At 36.4% G+C, this 17,395-nt stretch overlaps 1 protein-coding gene and 1 non-coding gene across 2 annotated transcripts in view; both read right to left on the bottom strand.

The window, feature by feature from the left end:
- Positions 1-223: 223 nt before the first annotated feature.
- The window catches only part of BCAP29 (B cell receptor associated protein 29), a 55,775-nt gene continuing 38,603 nt past the window's right edge, over positions 224-17,395 (bottom strand). The window contains 2 exon segments of the mRNA XM_054687659.2: positions 224-2,375; positions 7,278-7,378. Coding sequence (XP_054543634.2) covers positions 2,340-2,375; positions 7,278-7,378 — 137 coding nt within the window. The 3' untranslated portion in view covers positions 224-2,339.
- Positions 17,159-17,302, bottom strand: LOC112209957 (small nucleolar RNA U109). Its single transcript, XR_002944933.2, has one exon. It is a non-coding gene; the product is annotated as a small nucleolar RNA U109 (small nucleolar RNA).

Raw genomic sequence — 17,395 nt, 5'->3', positions numbered from 1 at the left:
CAAATTCTGGAGTGCTTATCCAGAACTTGCTAAGTGCTACTTCCTAAAGACCAGAACCTCCAGGCAGATTTGCAAGAAGGGGGAAAGTCTAATAAAACTTTAGGTAATTCTGATGGAAAAAGGCAAGAATAACATTCCTGTGTTTGAATTTATAATACAGCCTAACACATAAAGAAGTCATTATTGACAATGGGAAGGAAAGTAATTTAATATGCAACATAACTCAATCCATGAAATAAATATTTATTTATGTAATACAATTTGCTAAACACCACCATTATTAAGGAGAGTACTAGGACAAACTACCAAACACAGCATATGAAACAGTTGGGCACGGTGGTAAAGGGCACAGACTCTGGAGCCACAGCTGGCTAATACACTGCAATATTTTATGTTTAGCAAATTATAGCTGGTCTGTGTATAACCAGAAGAGCGGTATCTGGGGGATCAGGATATCTAAATTCTAGACTTACAGCCTGGCCCTGAATCTAACTATCAATGTTGCCTTGGAAAAACTGCTCAAACTTTTGATGTCTAAAGTTTCAGACTTGTAAACTTGAGAGGGTTGAGGTCCAAGGTCCCTTAAATGTAAACTTTAAAATGCTTTTTTGGGAATCTTTCAAATCTTCAAGCTCTTCAAAGTGCAACCAGACTTTCTCCTTACTATACAGTCTGAACAACTTTGAGAATCACTGTATTATCTTAGTTTATATAGTAATCCTGACCTAAATTTTATTATTCTCATTTTGGAGACAAGGAAATAGAGGCCTAGGCTAGCATGGCTAAATAAGTGATAAAGCTGGGATTAGATTTTAACTCTGCCCATTTTAAAGCTGTGCATTTTCTATTTTTCTGTAAGTTATTCTGACATTAGACTTAATTTTCACATAGTAGGCTAGGATTCCAAACACTCAATATCTATATATTTATCCAGATAGCTCTTACTTTGATATTTCTAAGTCTATACTTTGAGCTAACATTTGCTCTGTTCTCTCCTATTTCAGCACTCCCTTTTCTTGTTATTTATGGTGTTGTCAGCCCATATGGTCTAACTCTCATTTCTTACTCCTGTTGAATGTCTCCTACATGTCTGTTTTTTAGCAGTAACTCCTGACTTTTATCTGAAATAAAATTTTTAGGTACTTGCTCATTTCATCTACTTTATGATGAAAAAAATTAGCTAGGTGTGAAGTTGGTGCTAGAATTATAATAAACAGAGGATGAAACAAAGACAAGAGAAATAAAAACTCCAGTATTTTCCTTTTTTTTATATTTAGGTTTTCATGAGACAAGGAAGATGATTTCATGTCTAAACACTGGAACAAATGAAATCATATTAATATTATAATCACTGCCATCTTCTAAAGGAAATTCTAAATGAATATTTGAATGGAAAAATAGTACTTAATATTTAGCTTTCAGAATACAGAAACATTGTAGAAAGACTGTGTGATACCAGTGTATGTATTTTTGAGGTAATATTTATATAATTAGTTACTCTCACAACCAAGGGAAAGAAATACTGCTTTTTGGATACTTTCTAGAAATACTGCTTTTTGGATATTTTCTACGTTAACTTTTCAAGAATTCTACACTGTTGTAAAATAAATTCAGTTCAGTGGTATAGCAGTTATACAAATATATGTAAGCTCTATTACTAGATTAACTTGAAACAGTAGAGTGGTAACTAATTATGTGTTATTAATAAAAATATCAACAAAAAGACCAAAATGTGCAAGGGCACAGTAACAAAAATGTAATTATCAATATAGCTATCTTATTAGAGTAAACCATAGTATCATCAGGCTTAAAAAAAACTAAGGTCATTGTTTTTTTCTGACTCTTCCTTATAAATACAGTGGATAACTCTGATCAGTTATCCTTATTTACATTCCCTGTGTACAAATTTGCTGATATTGAACACTATTTTCAAACACATAATCATCTGATTAAATAGGTTATTATTACTGAAAACTTATCAAAGCTTTCAAGGCTATTAATGGTTTCATGCAACTTAAAACTTCTAATTTTGGAAGCAACCGGTTAATGAATTTTTTCCTTTTGTTGGTAAACAGCCACCATATACCAATGACATTATCAATATGTAAATATGGTATTTAACATGCTTATATTTTTCTTAAGAGCTGGAATACAGACTTTGCAATATATCTGAAACATCATCAAATATTTTGATAATGCCATTATAATACAACCTATGTGTGGCATTAAAAAAATTACGAACCGGTCATAGTGCATTTTTCTGAACTTAAATTTTCTAGAGGCTAACATAACAAAATTATCATTTTGATACAGTATATTGCAAGTGTCTTTTATAAAGTTCACAGTCTTTTCTTGTTGCCTCTTTCTAAACGATCCTGTAAGGAAAAAAATATGATTTATGTAGTACAGCAAAGAGAAACAGATTCATAGACATGACAAGGACTTTTAAAAAACATTCTCTCTTCTATGTATACTTATGAGAATAATTAAATGTGAAAAAAAGATTGAGAAAGTCTAAAATTTTAAAAACTATAAAATTTGTAGTTTTTACTTAGGAAAAAAAACACTCTTGGTAAGTTCATTTTTCCCCTTGCCTTAATCTATTTTGCTTTTGTTTCACAGGTTACACTAGGAAAACATGATTTCTAAAATTCCCCTACTGTTAACCCAATTAAGGTTTTTGGTAAATGAAAGAAGGAAGGGACAAAAACCTCAGCTAGGGTGGCTTTGGTTTTGTCCTTCAGATATTTGCCAACAGAACTGACTTCTCAAATTATACTTGGCTGATCATGTTATAAAGATTACTATATTACATCATTTAAAACTGAAGGAAAATGGAATAGAAATTAATCTTAAGAGATCACTTGTGCTAAGAAAGTAAATGTCTACATCATGAAAAATATCTCATAAAATGGGGTTGCAGAGTGTTATTGCTTGTATAAAGAAGTTCGTCAAGCTCTTGTTCAGGCTGAACATTAATGCTTCCATAGCAACTTTAATAACATTAACTTTTGCAATCAAATAAGAAGACAAGAGTAGAGGAGGTAAATTACTTTCACATGTTTACATATGTGGCCCCCTTTTGATAAAAAACAAAGCTTTAATGAAGCTATTATGGACAAGTCCCTTAAATGATGGCTGATTTTCCAAAATGAAATTTAAAAACTGGCAGGTGCTGATGGGTTTGTGCTGCCAATAATCTCTAGTTAGTTCTGTTTTTCTTTTTTTTTAGAAGAGAGGCAGGGCAAATAAGGAAAGGACTACATGTTTTGAAGGGACTGTTTTCTAATATTTATTTAGTGCCTATAACAGGGAGGGGACCAGATGGGGAAATCCAAAAGGATTTAAAAGATGCAAATTGGGATCTATTTACAGTAAAGAAATCAGCGTTTCCCTCTTTAACCTTTGTTTCCTTAATATTTTAATGATCTTTCGTTTTATGATTCTTCCAATGAAAGTATGTCAACTATGTAAAATTCAGGAAGCTAGTTCCAAAGAACCTTAGCATATAATTCAATATCTAAGATTAGTTTGACAACAGAAGTAAATTCATGAGGACAATTTGATAGAGCTTTTTACCATAGAGGATCTGTAACTATCTTTTGCTTCTCAAGCAGGGCTCAGACGAACATTAAAGCACAAGAGTTAAAGAAAAGGGTTCTCGGCTGGGCACGATGGCTCGAGCCTATAATCCCAGCACTTTGGAAGGCCCAGGTGGGCGGATCGCTTGAGGTCAGGAGTTCGAGACCAGCCTGGCCAACATGGTGAAACCCTGTCTCTACTAAAAATACCCAACTTAGCTGCGCATGGTGGCATGTGCTTGTAGTCCCAGTGACTCAGAAGGCTGAGGCACAAGAATCGATTGAATTGGGGAGGTGGAGGTTGCAGCGAGCTGAGATTGTGCCACTGAACTCCAGTCTTGGTGACAGAGTGAGACACTGTCTCAAAAAACAAACAAACAAACAAACAAAATGGGGCTCTTAATGATATCTAAATCTGAGAATCTTATACAGGGTCTCATATTGGACAACGGTGGGGGATGGGTAGGTGAAGGAAAAAAATGTAACCAGTCAGGACATAATAAATAGCATTTTTGATTATAAATATATAAAGTGCTTTCTTATACAGGATCTGGTTTAATTTTCATAAGGTATTACAACCTTTATTTAAGTAGTAAAGTACCTGAGGAGCATAGATGTCAAATGAGTCACCTGTGGGTTACAGAAGTGGTAAACTATGGAGCTGATATTTTGTTTTCCTTCCAACAGAGATATTATGGGAAATTGGTTTTACAGGTGATGAAAAAGTACACACACCAAACAGGGTGGTAAGGCACCTCTGGGATTATCAATAGCAGAAAAGCCACCACCACTTCTTGGGCTGGAGGGATGAGGGTTATGGAGCCCAGGTGCGAAGGCCAGTATGTAGAAGCTGCCCAGTGGGACCTAGAGGGAAGGAACTGGAGTCATAAAGGAGAAGGCCTCTACAGCAGAAAGAGTAGAAGAAATCCCTGGCTTTCCCCTTCCTCCTGCCTTCAGTCTTCTAGTGCCTGCCACTGGCTAAACCTGCCCAGACTGAGTCAGACAGCAAGGGAGCCTTGGAAACGGGCCTCCCAGAGATACAGAGTAAAGCAGTGGTGAGAGGAGAATGGATCCAAGAACACAATCCAATGATCAGCAAAGGCCAAAGAACATAGTGGTTAATGACGGAGGTTCTGGAGAAAGATTCTCTGACTTTGAATGCTATCACTTTCTAGTTACTTTCGATAAATTATATAACATCTCTGGGTCTCAGTTTCCTCATTCACAAAATAGGGATATTAAAATACTTTCAATTATTGAGCTGTCATGGAGAGTAAACAAAACAACATATACAAAGCCCTTAGCCAAGTGCTTAGTCCAGAGCATACTCTCAACAAATGACATCTATTAAATATTTCAAAAACTGGATACAAGCAGAAATTAGATCAAGTCCTAAAGTGCTATCAAACAAGGCCCTACTCTCGGCATGGTGTCTGGCATAATCTGGGATGGGGTCTTTTCCACAGAAACAGGTATAACAACTATTATAACAACTATTTTCTTGGGAAGGAATCACTTTTTTTTTATCTGAGATGGAGTCTCGCTCTGTCACCCAGGCTGGAGTGCAAAAGCGCGATCTCGGCTCACTGCAACCTCTGCCTCCCAGGTTCAAGTGATTCTCCTGCCTCAGCCTCCCGAGTAGCTGGGATTACAGGCACTTGCCACCATGCCTGGCTAATTTTTTGTATTTTTAGTAGAGACAGGGTTTCACCTTGTTAGCCAGGATGGTCTTGATCCCCGTGATCCGCCCGCCTCAGCCTTCCAAAGTGCTGGGATTAAAGAAAGGTGTGAGCCACCACGCTCAGCCAGGAATCACTCTTAAAAGCTTTCTACTTCCTTTACCAAGAATGCAGCAGCTTCAGGCTGACTGTGGCTTTTCTGTGGGGAGGAAATGGGTTGAGGAAATCTCACTGTTATATATATTCTTCAGAATTAAGAGAACCAATGGCTGTTACCACAATGGAGACATTCAACAATGGAGACATTCAACAATGGAGACATTCAACAATGGACACTGGCCATAAGAAACTGAAGGCATACTTCTGGATTTCCTTTCTCCATTCAAAGATCTAAGCATGTCTGACATTATGGCAAAGTCCACTAATGTCGATACTCAACCTGGTTGAGTAAAACCCTAATCTCACAAATAGGGGGAAAATGTTGTATTTCTAGGCAAGAGGTCTCTGAAGTGACTTCTTCACTTTCCAAGGTGGACCTTGAAAGATACCACGAATAATTATCATGCCCCAGTGAGGTCAGCAATTTTAGGGTCTCTATTTTCGAGATGAGGAAGGGGTGGTCTTGCTGACAATCTACCTATCTGCTCCAGGCCATGTGAACTGAGCCCTCAGTGTCCTGGGATTGGAGCATACAGGGTATTCACCCTTCTCTGGCTACCTTGTCTTTTGCTATTGTCAAAGTAGGCTAGTTAAACCAAACATGCAAACCAACTGGGAATATCAGATTACAAATATGTGCTTTGGATTACTTAATTACTGGCTTTAAACCAAGGCCAAAGTGGTTGGTTGAGAATAAGTCATTCTTTCAGCAAAACTCCTACAGAGGAAGTAATACAGATGATGATGATAATACCTATCATTTCTTGAGTGTTTACTGTCAGCTAGGCATAGTGCTAAAAAACCTACACATTTTATTTAGTTCTCTTAACAATCCAGTGAGCCAGGCATCATTATTGTTTCAATTTTTATAGATGAAAGAAGTGAGCCCCAAAGGGATGCTATAACCTGCCTAAGATAAAAAACCTAGCATGCAGCCAGGTATAGGTAGGTATTCCAAGTAGGTCCGACTACAAAGTCTATGAGTATAGTGTCTGCTTGCCTTGTGCCAGGAACAGTGCTGAGCCTTGGAGATACCATGACCATTAAGATGCAGGGAAATGTGTACAGTGAAATAAAAAGCTATTATTTGTAAAAAGCCCTGACTGAAAGCCACAAAGGCTGCCAAATTTTGAAGACAAGCCCAACCAGTCTGTCTTGGGAGAAACTGGGAGGGAAGGCCAGGGCTGTCTCTGGAATGGTCTCTTCCCCAATTGATCAAAGTGTGTCTGGGAAATCAATTCAGGTTACTGGCTGGCAACAGAAGGGAGGGAGGAAAGACAAGCCTAACAGGGATGACCATTTCTTTTACTGAATTAGAGAGAAAGAGAAAGAAAACCTATGGCCCAGATCTGACTTTGTGGCTTTAACAATGAAACATTTTTTTCCCATTTCCATCTTTCAAATCAACATTTGGAGGTAAATGATAAATTTGAATGCTAAAGTCTTGTCCTAATATATCTAAAACACTGAGACAAGAGTAGTGTGATGTGGAACTTGAAATTCTGGCCTCATTTTGGCATGAATATGGCAAACATCCCAAAGAGCAAAACTCATCTTTTCTAGAACCAGTCTGTTTTCCAATGCTGCCATTTTTGTGGCTTAATTCTTTTGCTTAAAAATTCACCAAAACTGGAATGCTGTAAGTATGCAAGTCAGCAATTCCTTAAAATTATCTTGTATTTTCCTGCAATGTCCTAATCTTTACCCTCTAGGTAAAAATCTCGCTTCTTTAAATCGTTTAACAAAGCCAGGATTAAGTACATCATCTTGATTAGTTAAGGACAAATAACCCAAATAATTTACTTAGGTAATTACTATTTCAAAACATTTAGGTGCATAAAGTGCATGTCACACCCACCTGAAGTTCAGAGTGTTCTTTCAGGAGTTGATCATATTCTTTCGAAAGTCTCTCTGACTGCATCTTCATTTCCATCACACCATTTTGTGCCTTAGAAAGGGCTAGAAAATATCGAATAGTTTTATTTTTATTTCAGAATAATTTCAAATTTATAGAAAAGTTACAAGACTTAAATAGAGAACTCCTGTATAGTCTTTACTCAAATCCACTGTTAACATTGTGCTACATTTGTTATCATATTCTCTCTCTTCACACACACTATTATTTTCTTGACTCATTTGAGAATAAGGTGCAGGCATCGTGCCCCTCTACTCTTCAATACATTTCTGTGAATGTATTTCCCAGAAACAAAATATTATCTAACATAACCATAGTATAGTCACCAAATTTAGGAAACTTAATATGAATACAATACTTTAAATCAAATTTATCATCCATATGCCAATTTTTGGAACTGTCTTAATCATGTCCTTTTAGCATTTTCTCCACTGCTAGTCCAGGATACAGTGCAAGATCACATATTGCATTTAGTTATCATATCTCTTTAATTTCTTTTAATCTGGAATGATTCCCCACCATTATCACAGCCCTCTTCCCATCTTTCATGATACTGACATTTTAAAGAATACAGGCCACTTTTTAGATAGAATGTTCTTTCACTTTGTTTTTGTCTGATGTTTCCTCATGAATAAATTCAGGTCATGCATCCACTTACATATGAATATAAGTGATATTAAATGCTTCTCAGGGCATCCAGAGGCCCATTACATCCAAAGTTCCTCTGTCCTTCACTGGTTTTTCCATTTTATACTTACAATTTTAACCTTTGTAACTAAAGCAGCAATATATAGGAAGACAATTTAGTCTATGCAAACATCCTGCTCCTCAAGATAATGGCACACAAGAATTACTATATATTGACCTTTACCTACCAAGGAGCTACAAGTCATATGTCAGCAGATTCATAGCCTTAGATAGAAGTAAAATAAATAAATAAATAAATATATATATAAAACAATACATTGTGAAGAAGGTGCTAATGAGCAAAATATGTAGAAGAGCTGTACAAAATGGGGTAGAAAAATTAGAGTTGTCATACTTGAAACTTTTATCTCATATAGTGCTTTCAGAAATCATTTTTCCAAACTCTGGGAATCCTGAAGTAGCTCTGTATCATATGTAGCCTTCAGAAGTTCTACATTTGGAAGTATTTTAGGGTAGGAGTTTAAGGGAAAAAAGTAGAACTTATAAATTTAAAAGCTACTTTTCTGGCACAATGAAATAAAATTATAGGTTCCAGTTATAAACAATCTTTTCTCTTGAGAAGTCATCATATAGGCATTTTTATATAAATATATAAGCCATTATCAACTAAAGTGCTTTTTGTATCAGTACTTTCTAGACAGTATTGTCAAATGTTCTACATAGTTCTACATCTGCGTTGTCAATACGGTAGCCACTACTTAGATGTGGCTATTGTGAACTTTAAATGTGGCTAGTTTAAGTGAGGACCTATATTTTCAATTTAAGTTCAATTAAATTTAAACAGCCACATGTGAGCTAGTGGCTAGCCATATTGGGCAGCACAGCTCTATAATTTCCTCCATGTTCCTTATATAGCTGCATAATTCTAAATAAGGTATTAAAGACTGATTTTGACAAATTTAATGTGATGTCACTTGCTAAAGGTATGAGTCAGGTATGGAAGACACTTTTGGGGATGGTTAGATTTCATTAGGACCACCTTCACAACATAAAGAGTTATACGTTAGTTTTCAATTTGGGTTCTACAAGGCATTTCCTAGAGGCTACTTGAAAATATGATGCATGGTGGTGGTATCTTCAGAGCTCAGCAAAAAAGTTTAAGACCCTGGATTTCTGGTACTTAAAATACACAGTAGATTCCACAACCTAATAGTGGCTGACTAGCCTGCAATGGTGTTTATTTTTTTTTGAGACAACATCTTGCTCTACCACCCCAGCCAATTTTTAAATTTTTTGTAGAGATGAGGTCTCACTATGTTGCCCAGGCAGGTCTTGAACTCCTGGGCTCAAGCAATTCTCTCACCTCAGGCTCCCAAAGTGCTGGGATTACAGTTGTGAGCCACTGCCCCTGGCCTACAATGGTAGTTTTAAGAATGTTGTTGTTATGGTCCGAATGCTTGTCTCTCCACAAAATTCATATGTTGAAACCTAATTACCAATGTGATCGTATTGGGAGGCGTGGCTGGGGAGTGATTAGGTCATAAGGGTGGGGTCCTCATTAATGGGATTCGTGCACTAATAAAAAGAGGCCCCAGAGAGCTGCCTTTCCCTTTCCATTATGTGAGAACATAGCAAGATGGTACCATCTATGAATCACGAAACAGGCCCTCATCAGAGGCCTAATTTATTGGGGCCTTGATCTCAGACTTCTTAGCCACCAGAACCGTGAGAAATAAATTTCTGTTGTTTATAAGCTACTGAGTCTAGAGTACTTTCTATTAAGACAGTTGGTCAGGTGCTTGTAATGAACAGGAGTTGGTCTTAATGTTAAAAACGATTTATACTTGAATTTCTGACATTAAGAAGTTATTTAATAAATTTAGTATATCTTAGATATCAACCCAGTAGTTCCTTTTTAAAAGAAGCTAGAAAACCACTTGTACAGCCTATCTAGGAGTTTCTTCTGGTTACTACCGGTATAAAGTTATTAACGGAACAAATGCAGACAAATACTGTTTTTCTGCCACTTATTAAGCCAAGGTATAAACTGTGTTTCTTATTTCATTTTGTATTTCAGTGGATATTAATAAATCTAATGAATACTATCACTCCAATTAGGGGAGGCTATTATTGTCTAGACACATCTTGGACTGTTTCCCAGTCCTTTATCTCATTTTATAAAAATTATTGTGTTTTGGATGCCTTCCACCTCCTTTTGCAACTGCATCTGTAACCAAGGGACTATATAAACTTGTTATCTGACATGTGAATATGCTTATTTTATTTTGAGGCATATTATTTTGGAAACAGCATATATAAGAAAAATATTATTGGACAAGGAGGCTTTAGATGATACATCTAAGTTGCTACTGCAATTTTCTTAACTGCAAAAACGGGCTGCTATCACTTGCCAGTGGCTTTATGGAAATACTGAGATATTTGCTAAGAATACTGGCTAGATTCAATAAGAGACTGTTATGTCCTAGGTTATGGTCCATTAGATATTTTTAAAGGCACATGCATCATTTATTAATATAGAAAATGAATTCAACTAATGTTACAGTGACACATAGTAAGCAAAAATATTTGTTGTCTTTCCAAGTGTCAAACGTTCACTTACGGAACTATTTGCAAAAGTGGGAGGAGCTGGTGAGACTAATGTACCGTGTAAATGTATTGTATCACTGTGATTTCGACCAGAGATAGAAACACTGCCAGTAAAGCTCTGCCAGGAAATGGAAGTTTTTAGAGGCATTGGCATGACAGCTAAAGTTGGGCTGTTGTACAATAGCTGCAAGGATTGAGCCAGAGGAAAACATATTTTATTTGAAAAATTTCCATATGTCTAGTGTTGGTTTCTTTCCAATTTATTTGGTTCTCTTTTTGAGAATTCAAGAGTGTGATACACTGGAGTTATTCAGTATTTAATCCTCACATGTACTACTCCTTTGCCAATGATCACTTATTGGATTGTTAATCTACAGTAATGCTTCCAAGATACTTGGAAAGTAGACACACAAACTTCTGTTCAGTAAGGACATAAATTGTGGTTTAATTATATTATCATTCTTTTGTACATGCCTATATTGTCAGGTCTGTGTAGGTAAAGATTTACATTTTATTCTTCACTTCAATCAACACTTAATCTCTTTTAACCTCACACCCATCTATTGATAAAGTTTGTTGATAGCTATTAAGTTCCTTTATAGCTCTCCAATCCATACCTTCCACTCCAGCTCTGTGACCACTGTCCTCATTTCCAGATTAGATTATTAAGTGGATTTCTCATGTAGTTGCCCGTCTACTTTAATCCATTGTCTATAATGCTGTCAAAGTGATTGCTCTTGTGCCTAAAACCCCTCTAAGAGTGCCCTGAAAATGTTAACGTACAAACATGGCATATGAGGCCCTTCAGGATGGCTTCTAGGCCTACTGCTCAACTCTCTCCACTGGTTCCATCTTATTTTACACTCCAGTTGCCTTGAGCTCCTTGTAGTACCTCAAAAGTGCCATACTCCTTTGGTTACATGCTGCTCATTTTTGTTATAACACCTTGTCCATCTCCTCCTACTTCATCTGGCTAATTAATGTCATCCTTTAAAATGTCAAGAAAGTGTCGATCTCCAGTGTTGGCTTCTACTACAACTCAAGTTTCACCACAGCACGTATTGAACTGAAGGGCAACTATGCCCTTACTAGACTATGGACTACTCAAGAAACAGAGCTGTGTCTTATCTGTCTGTCTGAGTACCTAGCATATTGCCTAGTATTGGTAAGTGCTTAAAATATGCTCCTTGAAGGAATGAAAGAATGAATAAATGAAAAGTGTAAGCTTTAAGCATTTGAAAAATTCACTTGTGTGTAAACAGTTCACTTGGAAATGATAAATGTCAGGTGAACAATACAAAGTGTTACTTTAGTCACCTGATAGTAATCTTGATAAAAACACCTTCAATCAAAAACCAAAATACTCAGGATAGCCAAAACAAAGCAAAGAGACCATTCTTGAAATATTTTGAAGAAAATATACTCATGTTACAAATATCTCATACTACTCCAGAATCAAAAATAAAATATAAATAAATAGTACCAAAGAATCCAGCCCAATTAAAAAAAATCCCTAAACATTGATTCTAAGAATGGAGCAGGAAATGTTCAAGATAAGCCTGGAGTATCTTGTAATGCCAGAAAGTAAGGAAGTGCTCCAAAAATGAAACAAACAAACAAACAAACAAACAAACATCCAAAATGGAAATGTGTCAAAGGGACACAGGAGCCAAATGAAAGAGCTCCCACTGGACAACCTGAACAATAAACTAAAGTAGTATTAAATTATAACCCAAATTATAAAATAAATACCTATGAGTCCATACTGACAAACAAATGGTAGAGAACAGACAAATCTGTGTAGAATTCCAAACAATTTACACAGATACTCTGCTTTCAAGGAGGTTGAGCGTAACTTCCCTTTCTTATTTTTTTTCTTTTTTTAATCCACTCATTTGCACACTGATCCCCATTTCTGAAGTGTGGGCTGTGAACAGCGATTCACAAAGATTACGGTATGGAAAAAGGAGGGAAAAGAGGAACTTTACAGTTCAGAAACTAGACAAGCACTATTTTAGCCAGGTGATCAAGGTCAACATCAAAACTGATAAGTTATGTTAATAATATGTACTCTTGACACAATGTGATGAAAGCTGGCACCTCTGTGACTTTCAAAACCTATACAAAAGTAGAAAACATGGAATCCAGGCCGGGCACAGTGGCTCACACCTGCAATTCCAGCACTTTGGGAGGCCGAGGCAGGCGGACCACCAGGTCAGGAGTTCAAGACCAGCCTGGCCAACATGGTGAAACCCCGTCTCTACTAAAAATACAAAAATTAGCTGGGCATGGTGGTGTGTGCCTGTAATCCCAGCTGCTCGGGAGGCTGAAGCAGAATTGCTGGAACCGGGACCCGGGGGGCGGAGGTTGCAGTGAGCCAAGATTGCGCCACTGCACTCCAGCCTGCACTACAAAGGGAGAATCTGTCTCGGAAAAAAAAAGAGAAAGAAAAAGAAAGAAAACATGGAATTCAGGAAAGAGGGTATCAATACAGGAAAGAGGCAAAGGAAATCCTCATAATGATGATGAATATATAGTTGTAATAATATGATATAGTGAAAGTTATGATATATTTAAATTGAAAGGATGGAGGGGGATGGGAAGTATGAGAAGCCAGGAGGGAAATTGGGTGAGATAAAGAGATCTAAGTCCTCGTCTTCCCTATAACAAAGTCAAAGATAATATCCCATACTGAAAGATCAAGAAAAAACTACCTAAACACTGCATTTAGAAACCTGGAGGCACATATCAGAGAACATTTTTTTTTGAGACAGGGTCTTACTCTGTTGCCCAGACTGGAGTGCAGTGGCACAATCTTGGATCACTGCAACCTGTGCCTCCCAGGCTCAAGCGATTCTTCTGCCTCAGCCTCCCGGGTAGTGGGGATTACAGGCACGTGCCACTACCATCCGGTTAATTTTTATATTTTTAGTAGAGACAGTGTTTCACCATATTTGGCCAGGCTGGCCTCAAACTCCTGAGCTCAAATGATCCACGGGCCTCGGCCTCCCAAAGTGCTGGGATTACGGGCATGAGCCACTGCGCCCGGCCTCAGAGGACATTTCTAAAGGAGTTGAATGTAGTTGCTTCTGGGGACAGGGCCTCAGGAGACTGCTCTTTTTCATTATAAGCCTTGTGTTACTATTTTGCTTTAAAAATATGTATATGTAAAACTTTGATAAAATAAAAAAAAGTAAAAGGTGCTCCAGATAAATACTCCCTTTTATAACAAAGGCTCCCAGAGCTGGGAAGACCTCTAGAGATCTAGTCCCATTTTTTATTTCCCTAACATAATTATAATGAAAAGAACATGCTAATTTCTTAAATCATTCCTTCTGCAAAGTTTTATTATTACATATCAATGGTTCTAATAAATGTTCTAAACAAACAGCCACGCTCTAACACTAATGAGAATTGGTTCTGTTTACTGGCATATCCTCTCTTCTCCCAATGCCCTACATTTAAGACTTGTGGCCCCATTTCACATAGCACACTTGTGTTCCCATTTTACATAGCACACTTGTGTTGTGAGCTAACAGATGCATAAAACCTGCCAGATCCTGTCCTAAAGATCCTAAGATTGCATGAAACATTCTTCAAAAGTGAAGAATGTGGCTTAATCACCTGCTGAACTTATTAAGTTTGGAGAAAGGGAAGTTACTGTGAAAAGATTTTTCTCATGAAAAATAAATATAATTTGAAGGTTCAAAAAGCCAACAATGAAAATAGTTCTTGATAGTCAGTTTTGCTTAATTACATTATTTGGAGCTATATAATAGACATTAAAGTTTAACTAGTTCAGTCTCTCATTTTACAAAAGAGAAAACTATGCCTAAAAAGAGTCAATGACTTCACCAAGATTACCCAGTGTATCCTCAGATTTTGCAATGTAATTCATATAACTTAGCAAAAGCTATATGAACAGCTTCTAATATTTAGGGTCTACCAACAAAGTAAAGTTGGAATACAGCCAATTAATTAGATAATTCAAGCCAAAAAACTACTGCCCTAGATTACCTGGGTATTTGGAAGAGGTTTTTTATTTTTATTTTTAAATTCTTTTTACAATAAAAAGCTATCTTTTTCATTAAGCAAAAGAAATTCATTGTAGAAAATAATTTAAACTCTAGGAAAAAGTCATTTGTTGTACATGCTAAGGAAAACCACTATTAATAGTTTAGTGTTTTTTCCTAATTGAAAGTGTTTTAAAACTAGAGTTGTACAGTTTAATTTTTGTACCTCACTTGGCCATAAACATGAACCTGCCATAAGCTGATATCATTAGAAAAGTATTTACCATGAAGGATTGTAGTAAACATGCATATCTAGGTATGGAATAAGACAGTAGAAAAGAACACCAAGGCATTCAAAGTAATTATCTCCTTCGATCTTTTAGGGGCTACATCAATGGACCCCTCAACCATACAGCATTATCATTCACTGCACCTAGTGTGACACATCGACTTCTAACAGACCACTCTGCTTTTTGCTTTGCTCTTCTCACTCAGAACAGTAGTATCATTTCACTCATTTTTCTGCCATTCTATGTCCATCAACACATTTAGAGAATTGTGCTTGATTACATCTTTAACACCTGGAACATTCCTTGATTCAGTATGCATTTAGCACTCTCCACTCATGTTTTTGGTAGACTAGCCCATGTTTCACACTGGGGAGGAAATGAATCCCTTTATGTACATATGTTTGGTTTACCATCTGGACTACAAGCTCTTCTGAGAAGAAACTGTTTTCTCTTGCTTTAATGTCCCTCTGTAGAGATTATAAAAGCTTTTCCTCAGGGTAGACATCGTTATGTTTGCTAGTACTGTGAGTAATATATAAGGTATCTTTGAATTTCTGTCTTAATATCTTCCCTATAGCTATTCCTCCTGGTTACTGAAAGACACATAGTTTATGAGTATAGGCCTTGACAACAGATAAGAAGCTCACAAGAAAGGGAAACATCACAACTAAATGGGAACGTAACAGGGAACCAAACAGGATGCAACATCACCATTATATATTAGTCCAAGAAAAGTACTCCGATAGCAAGCAAACCCTTTTTTCTGTTTTGACAATAACATCAATATGTGAAGATAACACAGAGATGAACTAATAAATACTAATAAATCCTTTATTTACCTAACTAAAAGGATTGGTCATGAGTTTTATTTGCTTTAAATAATTAAAATACTATTAATTATATATTGCCTACTGGCACAACCATCAAATAAACTATACTATTCTTTCTTAATGCAGTTTTTTTTTTTCAGTTGATACAAGAAGGGACAAAGGTGTCAAAGAAACAGAAACTTCCAGACATGAAAACAAATAATATGTTTTTTTCTTATTTAAATCACAAAAGTGCATTAAAAGGCAACAAAGCAAACAACAACAACAACAACAACAACAAAAATGACCAAAAACAGCAAACGGTTTTTAAGCATTAATAATTTTAAAATAAGCTGTGGGCTTTGATATAACTGTAGGTAAAAGATAACTAAGTTCACGTCCACAAAAATTTACAACTGTAAAACATGCTTAGGGTAAACTTTTAGAATTTATTTTTAGATGAATATATGGTTCATTTGTAAGAAACTGGAAATCATATGGTTTTAAACTTGTATACAAAGCTTATGTCTTATTCTTAACACTGAAGAGGCAGGTATTTAGGGTTTTGGGTATACAGATCAGCAATTCCCCTGTAGTTTCTATCTTGTCTTGATCTCCAATTTCTCTGGAAAAACACTTCAGCTATTTTTCACTATCTGGTCCCTATGTTAACTGGCAATAAAAAGTAAAAAAAACTTAACATCTTCAAGGGTATCAAAGTTGGTCTGCAAAAGGTAATTTTAGTTTTGTTCAACGTAAGTCAAGGTGATATGAAAGCATTTATCCAGGAAGAGAGTTGAATTATCATTATTTTAAGTAGGGGACTAAGGGTTCTGTTTCCTGGTCCAAATCTAGTATCTCTATTGCGTGCTGCTAATACTTAGGTACCCATAATAGGTCTTTACACTCAGTTTCTCATTGTTAGTATATGCTTTAAGAAATTTATTTAAAGTATGCTTTATCCTCAAGAGGCACACTTTTTAAGGAAAGTGTTAATTATGCTCCACATTAAATGACTTTACAACGACTGAATTACTTGAAAAGTTCTTTTAAAAATTGCTGAGGCCCAGGCACAGCAGTTCATGCCTGTAATCCCAGCGTTTTTGGAGGCTGAGAAGGAAGGGTTTGAAGCCAGAAGTTCAAGACCAGACTAAGTAGCAAAACGAGACCCTGTCTTTACAAAAAATTAAAAAAATTAGGCGGGCATGGTGGTGCACACGTGTAGTCCCAGCTACTCAGGAGGCTGAGGCGGGAGGATCTCATGAGTCCAGGAGTTCGAGGTTGCAGTAAGCCATGACTGCACCACTGCACTCCCACCTGGGTGACAGTGAGACTCTGTCTCAAAAAAAAAAAAAAAAAATTGCTGATGAAACAAAGAAGGAACAAAGGAAAGCAGGAACAAACAGAAGAAAGGCATGGTCAAGAAACTTCCCCCAATTACTGTTTTCTCTTTTCCTTTATGTAGGAGACATATACTGCTAATTCAACCTTTACTACAAGATTGGCAGCCCTAAGAATTCCTTTTAAAATATGGGATATTTTTTATATCTATATGTATTCCTGCTCCTAAAAGAATGAAGAACAGACATTTCCACATGCAGCTCAATCACTTTTTAAACGATATTTACTTTTATCATTGCTTGGATGCATACAATGACTGAATGCTACATATTTCTAGTTATAAGAATAAAGGA

The sequence above is a fragment of the Pan troglodytes genome, chromosome 6, assembly GCF_028858775.2.
Source record: "Pan troglodytes isolate AG18354 chromosome 6, NHGRI_mPanTro3-v2.0_pri, whole genome shotgun sequence".
Taxonomy (NCBI): Eukaryota; Metazoa; Chordata; class Mammalia; order Primates; family Hominidae; genus Pan; species Pan troglodytes.
This window is presented reverse-complemented; position numbering and strand designations above follow the sequence as displayed.